At 36.3% G+C, this 17,829-nt stretch overlaps 1 protein-coding gene across 10 annotated transcripts in view; it reads left to right on the top strand.

Annotated features, from left to right (window-relative positions):
* TUT7 (terminal uridylyl transferase 7) overlaps positions 1-17,829 on the top strand; it is a 58,758-nt gene that overhangs the window by 24,290 nt on the left and 16,639 nt on the right. For 9 of the 10 annotated variants that reach the window (XM_019966527.2, XM_070795072.1, XM_070795073.1 and 6 more), the window contains exons 12-24: positions 743-923; positions 2,325-3,421; positions 3,770-3,920; positions 5,007-5,093; positions 5,641-5,741; positions 7,503-7,560; positions 11,658-11,761; positions 12,396-12,485; positions 13,273-13,386; positions 13,561-13,638; positions 14,247-14,424; positions 16,949-16,996; positions 17,081-17,172. In XM_019966527.2, the coding sequence (XP_019822086.2) occupies positions 743-923; positions 2,325-3,421; positions 3,770-3,920; positions 5,007-5,093; positions 5,641-5,741; positions 7,503-7,560; positions 11,658-11,761; positions 12,396-12,485; positions 13,273-13,386; positions 13,561-13,638; positions 14,247-14,424; positions 16,949-16,996; positions 17,081-17,172 (2,379 nt within the window). The remainder of the gene's footprint in view (positions 1-742; positions 924-2,324; positions 3,422-3,769; positions 3,921-5,006; positions 5,094-5,640; positions 5,742-7,502; positions 7,561-11,657; positions 11,762-12,395; positions 12,486-13,272; positions 13,387-13,560; positions 13,639-14,246; positions 14,425-16,948; positions 16,997-17,080; positions 17,173-17,829) is intronic. The other variant, XM_070795071.1, reaches the window with a different exon arrangement.

Here is a 17,829-nt window from a genome sequence, read left to right as displayed (position 1 = left end):
TTTGAAAGCTTAGCATGTACTATTCAAAAGCCAGTTCTCTTCGCTTCTGAGCTATACTGCCAGTCCAAGAATGAAGAAGCTAAGTCACAAAGCAGTCAAAACCTGTGACGTGACAAAGTCAGTATTTGGACCCTCTTTTTCTTTTCTAAGTCCTTTGAACTTTCCACTGTATTATATCACAGTATGTCACATCATGAGTCTGTGAGTGGAAAACTTGTATTAATTTCTGATATCAAGGGTTATTTATTCGACTTTAAAATCAGTTGCTGCTGGAAGAACCAATGAACTTAATGTAACTTCTCAGAGCAAGTGAGAGGAACATTTTTCCTTCTACTCTATGCAAACAACTGCAGTCCATTTCTGTGTCTTAACGGTGTAAAGGCGCCCTCCGGCGGCAGGAACAGGAAGAACTCAGTGCTGAGAGTAGTAGCAGTGAAGCACAGTTCTCTCCACCGGCCCTTAAGACTTCAAAATTAGAAGTGCTGCTTGGTTATGTGCTGCCTGTCTATTCCTATGATACTGACTAGGTTTTAACATAACTTTAATCCCGGAATTCAGTGAAGGAATGCTGTTCCTCACAATCAAAATAGAACCTAGAATGTGATTTATCAAGATAGACTGCCGATTCATATCCTTGCTAAGGTTTTTCAGATATATTTAATTTGATGCTTGAAGATCTCTGATTTTTCAGATTGTACTGACATCTGAAATAACCTGTGTATTTTCTCTTTGCTGTTAATAGGTACCATTAATATTTGATTCAAAACAGCAGCCTTCAGTACCAATTGGGCAACTCTGGGTGGAATTGCTTCGATTCTATGCTTTAGAATTTAATTTGGCTGATTTAGTGATAAGTATCCGTGTCAAAGAATCGATATCTCGTGAATCAAAGGATTGGCCCAAAAAACGCATTGCCATTGAAGGTATCTCAAAATATTTATCTTTAATTCCCATCCCCACCCCACCCCCTTTTTTTAAGGTATCAGTCTAACAGCATGCTTTTTTATTTCGATCTTTTTTCAGCTTCTACGTGTAAGGTAGGCCTGACCCCAAAGGTGAAGTAGATAGCGAGAATCTTGCATGCATTACAGTAGATCTTTCCAAGGGACCAAATTGTTCATCCTGAGTTTTTTAAGTGCTGTGATAAAAAATAATTATTCATGCAACTAAAAGGAATAGCTGTCTGTGTCCTTATTTTCTTTGTAAATTGCTTAATAACTTTAAATGCTTAAAAAGTCTTTTCCAAGTGACATGTAAATCCCCCTTTCCTCTTCGCTGTTATCATTTCTGAATCTTTAGATTCAGTCCTTTCATGAATTGTTATTGATGTTGTTTAGTTTTACAGAGGTTGAGGAAAATACCTTTTCTCATGAAAAACCGCATTCTTCATTAAATTTCTCTCCATGGAGAGAGTTTGTTTTTGGAATACCTGCAGTAATATTTAGAACTTATTCATAAAAACACCTTTTCTCTTTAAAAACACTTAGCTCTTAAATGAGTTTGAAACCATTATATGAAAGACATACTGTTGTGCCCTGTAGACTCCTTTAAGTGGACGAGCTCCTATCAGCTTTACAAAGTCAGGAGATGGGAACCCCGCTAGAAATCTTAATTCTCCTCCTTCAAATAATTTAAAGAACCTCCTAAATTGAATTCTCTTATTTTTGCTTGATTTTTTTCAAGCCTTATATTGCATAAGAGGGTTTTTTGCATTTTGCATAAATTCTGTGTGCAGTCATGGGGATCTCACATTTTTAAACCCTCCCCTGCAGTTTCTCTGGCTCAGCTCTTCTGGCCAATTGCCTAACCTGCTGGAGTTCTAGGGGAGGAGAAAAGATTGAGAGAAGTGGTGTCTCCTCCTGGTGCCTCCCTCTCGCCCCTGAATTCAGTCCAGCCAGTTCAGTGATGGGGCTTCCCAGGGCAGAAGAGTGGAGGTAAGCTCTACAAACCACAGGGCCTGGCTGAGTGGGGAGGCAGAGCACTCAGCAGAGCCCGGAGGGAAGACCCCGCTTCCCAAGGGCATGAGAGCCACACTGATGACTTTTTTTTTTTTACCTCCACAGTCATAGGACAGAGTAGGGAAGGGGTAATGGTTCTGAATAGAATGGGTTCTCTTCATAGAGCAGATGTTTAAGAAAGCATTTCTTTTTGTTTTTAAAACTGTATCTTCTTACTCCCCATCCCCAGTTTTTAAAAAAAAGCGCATAAGATAAATGATAAGTTGTACTGTTAACTTATTTGTTGTCTTTATCTATGTAGCAGGCTGGTTTTTAAAACATAAAATAGAAGTGTGTGAAGTAGTGGATTTTTTTTTTTCATTACAGATCCCTACTCTATAAAAAGAAATGTGGCAAGGACCCTAAATAATCAACCTGTGTTTGAATATATACTTCATTGTTTAAGGACAACATATAAATATTTTGCTCTTCCACACAAAGTTATGAAATCCAGCCTTCCAAAGCCTCTGAGTACTGTCAGCTGTACTTCTGAACGTTCTAAAGAAATAGCAAAACATGATCCAGAGGTACAAGCGAAAGGTGATAAACTCAAAAACTCAGTTTTGGCTCAAGGTTCTGGTGCTGCCAGTTCAACTGCAAACACCTGCAAGGCCCAGCCACTTACTCTTAAAGAGACTGATGAAAACTTTGAAAGCCCATCAGCAGAGAAAATGGGAAACTCACACATCAGTGTCCACCTGGAAAACTCTGACTGTATTAAGGCAAAAGTCAGTTCTGGTGACTCTAAGGACATTGAAGTACATCATCAAGAAACAGGAAGTAAAAATAAGAAAGAAAAAAATGGAAAGGAAAGCAAGCATCCTTTGACTGCTGATGATCAGGCTTTAAGTAGTAGCAAGTGTGGAGCGCTTGTCACCTGTGGCAGCTCAGGAACTAAGGAGACAGATACCACTTTGGATCTAGAAGGCTTCAGAAATCCTATAGCTACAGAGTATGATGAATTTCCTCCTTCATATGCCAAGGCTGATGTTGATGAAGAAAGCATAGAAGGTACCAATGAACTTGGAGATGCTGTAAGCCACTTTACCCCTTTAAGACAGAGCCAGATATCAGGAATCCTTCACTCTGATGAGGAAGAGGAGGACGAGGAGGAGGAAGAAGAACCCCGGCTCTCCATTTCCCGAAGGGAAGATGAGGATGACATTGCTAATGGAGATGAATTAGACAACACCTTCACTGGATCAGGTGATGAGGATGCCCTGTCTGAAGAGGATGTGGAATTAGATGGATCTGCTAAGTATGAAGACTTGAAAGAATGTGGAAAACACCATGTAGATGGAAACCTACTAACGGAACTTAATAAAATCAGCCTTAAAGAAGAAAGTGTATGTGAGGAAAATTCAACTGTGAACCAGTCTGATTTCTTCTATGAATTTAGTAAACTCACCTTCACCAGAGGCAAGGTAATCAGTACCACTCCTATACATGGAACTAGGAGATTTGAAAGAGTTTTAATGCATGTACTTTGGATTTTCATGTACTAAACCAGGGCTCTCACCTGTCTCAGTAGTGGTTCACTCCAGTGCAGCCACTAGGTCCACTGCCCTCATTAATCTCTTGGGAATTTGCAGAGGAGAAAGGAAATGCTGTTGGTAGTCAAAATAACTACCTTTTTCTCCTGAGTGTGTTTGGAGTGGCCATGCCACTATATTTTCGTTCCTTTGGAATGTGAGGTGGACAATGTGTACTTTGGAAAAAAGATTCAAGGCTCCATTATTTAAGTGTTATTTTGCTTTGCCATCTTCCTGCAGTCTCCTACAGTAGTTTGCAGTTTATGCAAACGAGAGGGTCATCTAAAGAAGGACTGTCCTGAAGACTTCAAAAGAATTCAGCTGGAACCTTTGCCACCATTAACACCCAAATTTTCAAATATCTTAGATCAAGTTTGCATTCAGTGTTACAGTAAGTTATTAACATTTCTTTTTATTTGTCAAAATATTAAATTGATGTTTTCTCAAGAGTTAATCTAATTCACTAACCCATTAGCTTCATTATCCAGACTAAGTCTTTGGCATTGTGTATTGTATCCATAGTACTCAGTGTATCGTGTTCCATTTGGGACATGCAATAAATACTTGTTAAAGAAAGACAGGGAAGGAGAATCTTCTAAGTCTTATGATTGGAGTACTATCATTTTCCAACTAGTGTTCCTTGAAATGCTTTTCTAGGTACCTGCCATTAATAGTATTTAGTAACAAGAAGTATTCCAAAGGTCAGGGGGGAATAACTGTATATCCTGCCCCCTCCCTTAGAGATTTTCAGGGCATATTAGCATGATAAAGGCTCCTGGAAATGTTTAGGTAAAAAGCTTATTTAATAACTAATATTTCTAAAATGTGAGCTTAGAATACTTTTTAATTAATGCTAGTTAATAACCTTTAAGGAACATCAGTTTGGGGAAGTGTTGGTGTGCCGAGGTTTAAGTTCTACAAGGAAAACCATTTGATGAAGAGGCATGCAGCTGCTAAGAGTGGAAGATTATGACACATTACATTGCTGCATGTTAAGATGTCTGTCTGTGCCATAAGTCACTTGTTCTTAATTGGAGATTTGTTCTTTAAATCTCTTTGGAGAGTGTAAGTGATGAAAGAAAACTACTAGTTCTCCTTAGGGGGAAAAATGTGAATATATATATATATATATACACACAGACACACACACATATAAAATGTGTTTTATATATATGTATAAATACATGCTCACAAACTGTTGTGTTCACCCTCTGCCTTTTTCGGGCTCTTTTGGCCTCTGTGAAACCCAGGAACAGAAACCTTGTGAAGACTGGTTTCCATCTCAGGAACAGTTCTTGGTGATAGACTCTTTGAAAAAGGCATCTTTATTGTACATTGCTTGATACTGTCTACTAAAAAGACACAAAATTTAGGATTTGGTTGGTTGTTTGTTTTAGCTAATTAGGTTTATTGAAAAATATTTTTCAGAGAATGTGAACAATCTTTGTTTCTGAATGTATCTGTTTATTTTAAACAGAGGATTTTTCTCCAACTGTTCTAGAAGATCAGGCACGTGAACATATTCGGCAAAACCTAGAAAATTTCATAAGGCAGGAGTTTCCAGGTAAATAATTGTTTAGCTTTAGTAAAAGCATTAATTTTGAGCATAAGAGGGCAGTCTTGCAGTGATGGTGGGGACAGGGCCTCTTTGTTTTGTGATACTTCTAGGATGGTTTAGGTCTGTCCAGTCCTAGTTTGCCAACGGAGAAGACAGTTGCAGTGTAGTATTTCACTTAGCAGATACATGTGAACTTCATTTATTAGTTGAGAGTCAAGGTTCAGACCTCTAAAAAGTGAATTTATTTAGAAAGTAGTAAGCTTACATTATTAAATGTGCTGAGGTGATCCACATTTTCCTTGAAATGGCCTTGCATCTAACAATAAAGTGACATTTGATAGTCTTTCGTGTCTTCTATAGCTTGTATTTATTTATAGTAAATTTTGAGAGGAAGTAATTTATAATAAAAGACTAGTTAATAAAAGAAAATAATTATTATGAGATTATTATAGAACAGTTAATAACTGAGTACTTTTAATTCATAAGAGAGTTGCTTTGATCAGAAAATTAAATGTACTCAGGTTAGTTGTTACTTTTCATGTATCCCTAACAGGAACTAAATTGAGCTTGTTTGGCTCCTCCAAAAATGGATTTGGGTTCAAACAGAGTGACCTTGATGTCTGCATGACAATTAACGGACTTGAAACTGCTGAGGTACAGTGACCACATAAAACTTGGATTTGCTGTGGCGTGTGTTTTGACAATCTTGATTCACAATTCAGCATAGTATTTTCCTAATTTATCAGGGTATATCATATGGAGTATGCCATTTGGCACAGTCTGGCCAAATAAATACATTAGAAGTTTAGAGGTGAACATGAGGAGTAGAAAGGCTTGTGCTTCCAACCTGTAATGCAAACTGGATATGAAAGCCACATCTGGGAATTCTAGAAAGCCAAACTAACCTTTCCAGTGTCCCTTTGGCATAGCCACTAGGCTGACTCAGGTGCATAAGTACACCCACATAAGGTTTTCTGTGAAGTTTTAGCAGGCAGCCAGTGTGATACAGTGATGAAAGTGAAAGTCACTCAGTCGTGTTCGACTCTTTGTGACCCCATGGACTATACACTCCAGGGAATTCTCCAGGCCAGAATACTGGAGTGGGTAGCCTTTACTTTCTCCAGGGGATCTTCCTAACCCAGGGATCGAACCCAGGTCTCCTGCATTGCAGGCAGATTCTTTACCAGCTGAGCCACCAGGGAAGCCCATGGTACAGGGATAAAAGAGTGCTAGGATTCAAGACAGACTTGTCTGTCTTTGGTTGCTTATCTCTAATACAGAAATGAGATTTCCCTTGCCTCAGAAGGTTGTTGTGCACCTCAGCTTGGATCGTGTATGTCAGAAGTCAGTGAACTACAGCCTACAGCCTGTTATTTTATTTTTTTTTTTATGTCAGTTTCATTGGCATTCAGCTACACCCTTTCATATATGTATGGTCTACATCTGCTTTCACTCTAACTCCAGGATTGAGTCCTTGCAACATGGCCCACAAGGCAGAAAAGATTTGCCAACCTTGATGGCATTTGTCAAATATAAAATACTGTGAAAAGGTGTAAAGTTTAAGAAGTACTAAATCCATCGCCTTTTTTATTTACAACAGTAGTCCAAATACTGGGCATCCAAATCAGTGGTGCTGCTGTTGCTCTGGATCTTCTTATGCCTTTTCTGAGTTTCGGGGTTTTGTCCCTTGACGATGCATCTGATTTGAGAAAATAGCCACAGGTTATCTGGCGTGACTTTGATGAATAAGGTGGATAAGGACGATTGGGTCCAGTATATGAATGATCTGATTATACATCATTGAGATTGAATTTTTACATGATTAATAAACTAGTTGTGAGGGCATTTCTAAATTAAATTCCAAATTCTGGTAAGTATATAACCAACTAACCAACAAAAGGACTTAATGTTAAAAAGGTCAGCCCAAATGTTTTTAAATATTTGAAATGTTACTCATATTTGCTGTAGAACTTTCTTTTTGTGTGTTATATGTTCAACTAGTCCTCTGGAGAAATAATCTGAGCTTAATCACACCCCAAAGCAGTTCATCAGCTCTTAATTAAGCTATAATGAAGATCTACCCAGAATGAATAAGACAGGCCACAGAAGCTCTCTCTTATTAATTCTGTCACATAGAGGAAAGAAATTGGAGGTTCTTAGTGGTTCAGAGACTTTTCTGGGGACACTGATTTCAGCCTTTCCTGCTCTTTTAAGAGCAGTTAGCAAGTAGGGTGCATGAGGGTTTCTATATCCTTAGGATATTCCTATGCGTAGGGATTAATGCTCACCTAAAAAAGAAAAATCAATATACAACAATTTGAATTTAATTTTATTATTTCTGGAGGAAATGAAACCAAAACAGGGTTAAGAACCTGTCTTCTGTTTTTGATTCAGTCTCTGCCATTTTTGTTGCAGGAGTTGGACTGTGTAAGAACTATTGAAGAATTGGCAAGAGTCCTCAAAAAGCATTCAGGTACCTCTATAAGCTTTATCTAAAAAATATTCTCATCTTTTTTATTAATGTTTTGCATACTTAAAATTTACAAATGACTGAAACAGTGTAGTGGCTCATATAACATTTATAGCATTGGTGTCTTTGAAACAAATCTGTGTGGTTAAGTATGAAAAACTGAGGAATTGGTTATAATTTGTATGCATATTGTTGCCTTGGTTTTATTTCATGACAAAATGTATACTATACACACAAGAAACTTTGGGAATCATTTTGCCTTATCAACATAGTGTAAATCAAAGTGTAGGTAGAGGTTGCTGGCCATGACGTGAAGTTTAGTGAAAAGTGCTACAGACTGGGATGATGGATTGTACTTGCAGCTGTTCAGCAAGTTGTGCATGACCCTGGACAAGTATTTACGGCTGCAAAAAATGTACAGGTTCTGTAATTGTGCACAGAGCTGAAATGCCATTAACATATTCTTCTGCCTCTCTTTGTCAGAGGTAGCTGTGGATGCTGTTAACAGTGAGAGTCTTTTAAAATGTGGTACATCAAACGTCTGTGCTAAGAGTTAAAAATGAAAGTGAGCAAGATGTGGTCCTTGCCTTTGTGAAACTTAAATCTACGGACCATCCATAAAACGCTTTCTTATATCTTAGTCAAAAGTAGATTTAAATTTTAGTCAAAAGTAGATTTAAATCCACAGCATGGGCATGCACACATAAGTATGCACCTGGAGTACCCCCTGTATTTGCATTTTTGATTTCCAGGAGTTTAAAGAGGATACCATGTGATTTTAAATAACAGGGGGAAAAATCTTAATTTTGTTTTATTCCTAATGAAAAGTAACCTAGAGCATCAGTGTTTTTTTTAATGTGCTTTGATATAATTTTTATGGTCATTGAAATAAGCATTATGGGAATTTTACCTCTCAAAACTATATGCTTTTTTATTTTTGTTTTTGAAGATTATACAAAGAAACTAGATTGCTATGTTGCCATGACTATTAGATATTTCATAGTGAGGTAGGTTTTGACTTTTGATTTTAAAATAATTTCATATGTAAAGGAAATCAGCAAAAATTGTACGAAGAATTCTGTCTGCCCTTCGTTCAGATGCACCAGTTGTTAACATTTTACCACATTTGATTTATCATCCTATCTCTTGCTTCCTCGTAATTTTTTTCTGGACCATTTGCAATTAAGCTGCAGACATCACTTCCCTTTCTCCTAAAAAAACCTATACTTTCTAAGAATGAACCATGTTAAAAATAGGTCATTTTTTAGACCTATTTTTAGACTAAAAATGACTTTTATATGCAGATTACAATGTAATACAGATTGCATGGAGCAAAAATTGAATAATAGCTAGAAAGCAGTGATTAAGAAAGCAATTTTCCCACATATTTTATTGGGTGTTTGTTATGTGCTCAGCACTGTGTTGGGCATGTAGGTAGGATAGAAAAATAAGTCTACAGGTCTTTCCTTTGACAACTTTCGGATCTCAAAGGTAAGATACTCTCATAGGGTATGGAATAATGTATGATGGTATTCATTTATTAAAATAACTTGTAGAGCCTACAGTAAGTATTAAATAACTTATGAGGAGAGAGAGATTTGGGGAAAGAGTTGGGTAGGGAAGGTTCATGGAAGAGATGGGCTTGTTCTGATCTCATGATATTGATGAACTTGATTTGAAAAGGATAAGATGAGAAGTCATTCCAAAGATGCATGGATGTGTCTATGAGAATCACTGTAATCAATTTTGTAGGACAATGAGAAGATTGATACATTTTGAGAGGAGTTTCAAGTGGGAACTAGTAAGAAAATGTGAATGAACTGTGTTCGAGAGAAGAAACCCAATAAAAGCAGAACTTTTTAGGCAGCTGGTATGCTCTTAGGGAAGATACAGTCTAAGGGACAGGGCAGAAGGATCTTAACCAGATGCCAGTGATCCTAAAAGGAAGAGAATATGAGAGATTCCAAAGGCATATTTCCTAGATTCAGAACCTGCAAGTAGGAAATATGGGTTTAGGCTGATATCTGAACTAAGAAATGGGAATGGGAATGTTTGTAGAGAACACCAGTGTGGAGTGATAGTTTGCCATGAAGCTATAATCTCTAAGAGTTAACAACAGTCCAGCAAGCAGTTAGAAACGTAGAGTTAGAAATGTAGAGTTGCCAGTTAAGATTGAAGAACAAAATGAAACAGTTTTGTATTGAAAACCTTGAAGGAAGAGGCCAAGAATAAAACAGTTCTGTGGGATTATGAGAGAGGTTGAGGACCAAGCTTTAATTTATAAATGTAGAAATTAAGCAAAGACACTGAAAAAGGAGCTGTTGGAATGGTAAAATAGGAACCAGGATGATATACTGTGAATAAATCCTAGAGGACAGGTTTATAAATGTCATAATGGTGAATTAACAGTGTCAAATTCTAGAATTTCTCCATCTAGGAAGGAGATGAAAAAAAAAGGATACTTAATTTAAAGCCACCATAGCAAAGTAATTTAATGGTGGCTTCTAAAATCAGACTCCCTAATTTTAAATCTTGGGTCCCTGCTTGCTGGCTGTGTGATTCCAAAAAGTCACTCACCTTCATTGTAAGCACTCAGTTTCTCATCTGTAAAGCAGGAACAACAACAATAGGATTTAAGATTAAGAAAAATAATACATTACAGTACAAGGCCTGACTTGTTGAGTGTTCAATAAATAGGAGCTTCCTTGCCCCTTCTCCCCATCAGTATAAGTTAGACTTCTTCTGTCTCCCATGCAGACCTTTTCTGCTGAAATTCCTTTCATCTGCATACTTTTTTTTCTGAATTCCAGATCACTAGGCATCTGTCCTTCTAGATGTCACCATTTAACTCTCTCAAAAGGAGCTCGGACCTTAGCACCCAGAATAAACACATCTTTCTCTCTTCCACTTCCCTTCTGCTACAACCGCCACTAGCTGTTCTTCCTTCTACATCCTCTTTCTTGGTTGTTGACATTGACATCCATGGAATCACCGAAATGAATGAAGTGATAATTAACCTGTCTTAGACTAGGTTCAATAGAGTTAGACATACCTAGATTTGAATTCCCACTCCACAGTTCACCAACTGCATATTCCTAAGCATGTTCATTTCTCTGGGTCTGTGTCATTTTTGGGGTGAGGGTGAATGGTCTTAGATGGTGATGTTTGTAAAGGAATCTGGGCGTTCAGGGAATGTTCTTTCTGTTATAGCCTTCCTTTCCCCTACTTCTTCTTCCCCAACCCATCCAGTTAGAGGTGCTCTCAAACATGTCTTGCTGCTTCTCTGCATTCCCATGCCACCATTATAATTCAATCCCAGGTCAATTTTTATAATGGTCATCCTGTCTCTCTTCCCGGTGCCTCCAATGGTCAGTGATTCTTCCCAGATTTTGCCAATTCATTGGCATCTCTTTGCCTCCAAGGATATATTTGTTCCATATTTGGGCTCTTCTCAGTTTTTACCATTTATCCTGTTATTCATTATTTCTTTCCCTCAAGCACAATTCCATGGAAGTTCCCTGAGCTTGTCATTCTGTTTCAGGGAGCTCCCCTTTCCCTGTGCAGTTTTCCTTGCCTGGTCAATTCCCTCATCCTTCTCTTTTTTTGCCTATAGTGAAAACCTAGCTGAGGCAATATCCTTCTCTCCTGTTGACACTGATTCTTTTCTTACATTGACATAGCTTCTAGCTCCATGATGAGTAACTTTTGTTTTGGGCATTCAGATGATTACTCATATGATGTAGGGCTTTTCTTCATATAATGTGTGAATACGTAAGGCACACATAGTCCAGATTCTGTAGTAGTTTCCTCTGTTTTGAAGTTTATCAGACTGACAGCTCTATACACATACACAAGATCCGGAGTGTTCCTGAAGGGCAGGGTCTGCCTTATTGATTCTTGTACTTCAGATATTCATGTGTTTAACAAATGTAAACTTTGCCAGAAGTATCATGTTTGTTAATAAGAGAATTTTTTGACTAGTCTTAGTGACTCACTGAGACAAGCCAAAGCCAGGTTTACTTCATTCTATGTTGGAACATAAGAGCAACTTATACCCTCTGCTGCTTTGTTTAATAATACTATCTTGTTTCCCAACCTAGGATTGAGAAACATCTTGCCTATTACAACAGCAAAGGTGCCAATCGTAAAGTTCTTCCATTTGAGAAGCGGTCTGGAAGTGGACATCAGTTTGTATAACACATTGGTGAGATTTTCCCTAGACTTTTTCTTTATGGGGTTTAAGGGGAAGAAGTATCTCTTAATTTACTCAGTCTTTAAGTAAAATTAAGCCATTCATTTCATCCTATTCATTCTTTTAGTAGTTATTAGTGTTTACTAAGTGTCTGGCAGTGTTCTGAGACTGGGGATATAACACAGAATTGAGTTAATATTAGTATTCATTAAAAATGAGGTCAGAGTGGCAAGTTTTTTTTTGTTTTTTTGCTTGAACTTTGTTTAATTCTGGTGTGTGTGTATGTGTGTGTCTTTGGTCTCAGACCTGGTTTGTTTTCGAGGCTCTCTGGAACCTCTCTGGCCCCTAAGGACATTTAATATGAATAATAGGCAGGGATACAGATCTTATGTTGAGTTAAAGGGAACTGATTATTTTTATAGCCCATATTTTCTAGGTATGTTTAGACTAAGGTGACCTGAGATCAGATGTCACTTGTAATTATTATCTAGTAAGTTAGTAAAGCTACTCTGTAGGGGAAAAATATTAGTTTCAGTCTAAATGACTTCATCTTAAAAATGAATTTAAATGAATTACACTGTAAACCTATTCAGAATATTTCACCTTAAAACTTTTTTTTAAGGTAGTATAATTTCCCTTTTAACAGGCCCTTCATAACACAAGACTCTTATCTGCTTATTCAGCCATTGATCCCAGAGTGAAATATTTGTGCTATACTATGAAAGTATTTACAAAGGTAAGTATGCTTCCTCCTGAGATTTCCTCAGGAGATTTCTTTACATCTTTAAACCTTGTTGAAAACCTAAGAAACAAACTCAGTCATGTAGAAAACAAACTAGTGGTTACCAGTAGCGGAGACAGGGATATTTTGGGATAAAGAGAGACAAACTACCATATGTAAAGTAAATTAGCAACAAGGATATGTAGGGAATGTAGCCATTGTTTTGTAATAACTTTTATTTTTTTGGCTACACCGCAGAGCTTCTGGGATTTTAGCTTACTGACCAAGAATAGAACCTGGGCCCTCCACGGTGAGAGCATAAAGTCCTAAACACTGGACCACCAGACAGTTCCCTGTTTTGTAATAACTTTAAAAGGGAGTATAAAAATATTGCATTACTGTGTTACACACCTGAAACTAATATAATCTTGTAAACCAACTATACTTCAATTAAAAAAAAAAAAAGAAAACATAGGCCTATATTTTTAAAGAACCATAGCCTACTATTTGAGAAGCCCTACTGAACAAACGAAAATGTTACCTTAATTTTACATGATAACCTAATATTGCTTGTGGCTGATAGTTCCACAGCTTTGTTGGGGTTTGTTTTACTTTTTGATTTTTTTTTTTTTTTTTGGTTGGTGTTATTTGGTGTTGTTGACATATATTAGCATTTGAAAAGTGTGATTTTTATGTTAGTGCCCTCTAGAAGCACCTTACTTTTAGTGACAATAGAAGAGCTGCAAGTGTAGCAGAAGACATTGGTGATCTTGCCTTTGTTCCTCCTTTTCCTTACCCCCAGATGTGCGATATTGGCGATGCTTCTAGAGGCAGCTTATCGTCATACGCATATACGCTCATGGTGCTATATTTTCTCCAGCAGAGGAATCCACCAGTTATTCCTGTTCTTCAAGAGGTATTAGTAAAGGAAATTGTATTTGTCATCTGTAGAGCTGGATGATTTTTGAGCCCTCTTCCTTCTCTAAAATTCTGTGGTTCTGTAGTTAAAATTTTTACTATTTTCCTACAAGTTTTTGTATCAATGCGCTAAGTTTGTAATCCATACTAATAGTTTAAAAATTAATTTCAGATATACAAAGGTGAAAAGAAACCTGAAATATTTGTTGATGGCTGGAATATTTATTTTTTTGATCAAATAGATGAACTGGTACGTATTTTAATAGTAAAGATTTTTTACATCCTTGACTGAAAGTTAGCTATACTGTGCTGTAGTGTAGATGGTCAACAATTATATTATCACTTGTTATATTTATTTATATTGTGATAGTAAAAAAAAAAAAACTAGCATATACAGATGATTCCTTTGAAGTTGAAAATATTTTTTAAGCCAGGTGAGTTTCTAGGGACTGTATCCAGGACTTCTTTACTGACTAATAATTCAAAAGGTTAAGTAGCTTTATTCCAAATGAACAAATAATTTGCTCTGTGATTTCCTACAGAATTTAGAAAAACTCTTGAGTTACAGAGGTATAATAACTAGGTGTCACCAAGGCTCTAAAATTTATTTCTAGATTCTTCCACAGACATGCATTCTGAGGTTTGACCTTTAAAACCCAGAGCACTTTCTGTCTCTGGGTCATAGGGTAGAGATTAATAAACTCATGTAAATGATACTTTAAAATAGAAAAGTTTTATAATTGTTTTTATATATATTTTAACTCTAGTTAATTAAAATCCAGATTTATTCCCTAAGATACAAATGACTATTAACACTTTACTATAGAGCATGATATCTCTTGTTCCTTCTATTTCTAGCCCAACTATTGGCCAGAATATGGAAAAAATACAGAATCTGTTGGGCAGCTATGGTTGGGACTTCTTCGTTTCTACACAGAGGAATTTGATTTTAAAGAACATGTAATTAGCATCAGGAGAAAAAGTCTGCTTACAACTTTTAAGAAACAGTGGACATCAAAATACATTGTTATTGAAGGTACTAATAAAATCTAACTTAAAACTGAATAGAATATAGGGATTGAACTGTTGAGGGTACTCTTGGTCCTTGCAGAGCTCTTCCCACGCCACCATGAGCCACTAATCAGAATGCGCCTAGCAGTTGCCCCGTTACTGTCCATGTCAGGCAGACTTATCTGTTTCCTTTTTTTTTTTTTTTAATGACTGATGCCTTCGTGTGGGGTTTCTTACAAATCCAAAAATCTTTGTTCACCATAATAAGTCCTTTATCTTTGTTTAACAAGCTCTGCAGAATAAGGTTGCTGTAGAGATAAGCCAGCTTCAAAAATTTGTCATTTAGTTTGCCCATGCTGAATGCTAGGATTCCTGGGCCATTCGTGTTTGTATTTGATTGTTTATTTCCAATTTGGGGGATTTTTGTTTTTATCTTTGTAGATTTTTTATATTGACTTTATATATATTTGTATGTACCCAGATAAATTTATATATACATACACTTTTTTCTTTTAGATGTTTGTGGTCATTATTCTGAGACTTGCTTTTTACACTGAATGGTTTTACTTTGATCCTCTATTCTGTCTATACACCAAATTACTTTCAGTGGTTGCTCAGTATTGATTTATATAGTTGATTTACAATGTTATACTAGTTCCTGTGTACACAGTAGTGTTTCAGTGTTTTTATGGATTATACTCCATTTAAAGTTATTATAAAATACTGGCTGTATCCTTCGCGCTGTACAGTATATTCTTGTTGCTTATTTATTTTATACATAGTAGTTTGTGTCTCTTAATTCCATAGCTCATCTTGCCCCTCCACACTTCACTTTCCCTACTGGCAACCACTAGCTTGTTCTCTATATCTGTGAGTCTGTTTCTGTTTTGTTACATTCATTTGTTTGTTTTATTTTTTAGATTCCACCTGTAAGTGATCAATTTGTGTGATTGTAATTTTAAAGACAAAATGGAGATTAAATGCTTAAAAATGGAATTGAAAATGCTTGAAATGTTTTGTTGATTTTAGTCTTATAATTTTTTCAACTGTTATCACCTAAATAATGTATTACTTTAGATGTTCTATTGTCATTACTTCTGCTTATTGACATTATTAAAATACAATGACTACTTACAAAATTAAATTCAGATGACCATGGATTGTGGCTATGGTTATAACTTTTTAGTATCCCATAGCTAAATACAGAACTTTGTCTTAAACCTTTCCATTATCACAGTGGATTCTTACGGTCTGCCAATTATTAATTTTTTTTTTTTTAATTTTTGAAGCCTCATTACGTTTTGCTTTTAACTTTATTTATAAATGAGCCATTAGTAATAGGCTGTCTTAGAAGGAAGACTTCTGACTAGTTTTTCGAGAAATGTCGATGGTGGTAGTTTGTAGTGTTTATACAGTAACTAATATTGTAGCATCTCTGCTACACCAAGCAAACACCAAAAACACTTCCACGTAGCACACACATAAAGTCACCAGAGGAAAGCATGACCAAACCTACTAGAAAGGTAACCTTATAGCAATTATTAGTATAGGGTTAAACTGAGTGAAGGGTGCTTTTCTCCAGTAAACTCATAGTGGGTCTAAATCCCAAATGGTATACCCCAGTTACTGTACATTAGAAGCATAGCAAGACAACCAGAAGGATGCCTCTTTTTACTTCTTTACTCTTCTTATATGTACTGTATACATCCTCCATTTTCTTAAGTAATGAGATGATCCTCAAAAAAGGTTTTGTTTTGTTTTCCCTTTGCTTGTTTTTGGTTTTGTTTTGTTTGTTTTGTTTTGTTTTTAAGATTTATTTTTGGCTGCATGGGTCTTGTTGCCATGCACAGGCTTTGTCTAGTTCCGGAGACTGCAGGGCACTTTGCAGCTGCAGAGAGTGCAAGGGCTTCTCATTATGGTGGCTTCTCTTGTTGTGGAGCATGGGCTCTAGGGCTTCAGTACTTGCAGTGAGTGGGCTCAGTAGTTGTGGTACACAGGCTTAGTTGCCCTGCAACATGTGGAATCTTATTTCCCCAACCAGGGATCTAATCTTAGTCCCCTGCATTGGAAGGCAGATTCTTAACCACTGGACCAACAGGGAAGTCCCAATAAATGTATTTTCCAAAATGATTTTTTGTAAGGCTGTTAATTAGCAGGAACATTCAGTGGTAGAATGTTTTAAATGTATTTGTGTCCTCTATATGCCTCTAAAACTAGTATGATTTGGTGATATCAGACTTAAATGTCTTTTCCAAATAGTATTTTGTTGTCCAAAATGAAGCGCCTTCTCATAATATGAAGGACTCTTTAAGAATTCAGATATAAAGCAATATCCTAATTTTTGATGGATACTTTTAGGGAAAAACTTTCCATATATTTAGAAATATATAGCACTTAGCTGTATTATAGACTTGAAGCTCATTAAAAAGGCACTCATTTTAATACTTTTAAGTATGTAACTCTTTTTGTTATATAGACTTCACTTAATGTATAAATAGTGGTATTTCCTATTTATCCTTTTTTTGTTTTCATTAATTTTCTTTACTTAGATCCATTTGATTTGAATCATAATCTTGGAGCCGGATTATCCAGGAAAAGTAAGTTTTGCTTTGTTTTTAAATAATAATGCTTTCTCTTTTCCTGTTAATCCATTTAATTGAGACTTTACTCTTTTTTTCTAGTGACAAATTTTATAATGAAAGCATTTATTAATGGGAGAAGAGTATTTGGGATTCCAGTCAAAGGATTTCCAAAGGACTACCCCTCAAAAATGGTAAGTGACTGTTGGAAATACCAAAAAACCAGTTCCAAAAACCTTTTAAGCACCTAATTTGTATACATTACTTCAATAATAACCTAAATACTCGAAAGTTTGGTGAGTCTAGCCACGATGAAAGCCTTTTCATAAACATAGCTATTTTGAAGCCATTTGTCAGCAGCATGGGGAGAGATAGCCAGAAGTGAAGTTTGGGTGGATTTTCCTAGATTTAGGAAAATCTAAATTTTCCAGTCTGCTTGCAAAGAGTAAGAAATACCTTAATGAAGCGAGGAGAGACATAGTGCTCCCTGTGCTAAAAATCTGTCCTCATATAACCTGATACTCAGGTTTTTATGGAACCACACTCAATAAAAGCAAAATAAAATTACATTATAAAAATTCATTTCAGTGAGAAAAAAGGGAAGGGGCTAGGAACTAGAGTGTTGCGTGTTAAAAATAAAGGGGTTTTTCTCCTGCATTAATTTTCCTAATTAAGACTTTTTAAATGAACCTTATCAGGTGTGTAAGCATGTTCAGCATTTTATCACATCTCTGCATCTAGCTTTTGCTAGATATTACTGTGGCAGTCTTCTATACCCTGCTTCTGAAACTTGTTCTAACAGACCACCTGGGGATTTTGTTAAAATGCAGAGTCTAATTCAGGAGGTCTGG

The sequence above is a fragment of the Bos indicus genome, chromosome 8, assembly GCF_029378745.1.
Source record: "Bos indicus isolate NIAB-ARS_2022 breed Sahiwal x Tharparkar chromosome 8, NIAB-ARS_B.indTharparkar_mat_pri_1.0, whole genome shotgun sequence".
In the NCBI taxonomy this organism is placed as follows: domain Eukaryota; kingdom Metazoa; phylum Chordata; class Mammalia; order Artiodactyla; family Bovidae; genus Bos; species Bos indicus.
This window is presented reverse-complemented; position numbering and strand designations above follow the sequence as displayed.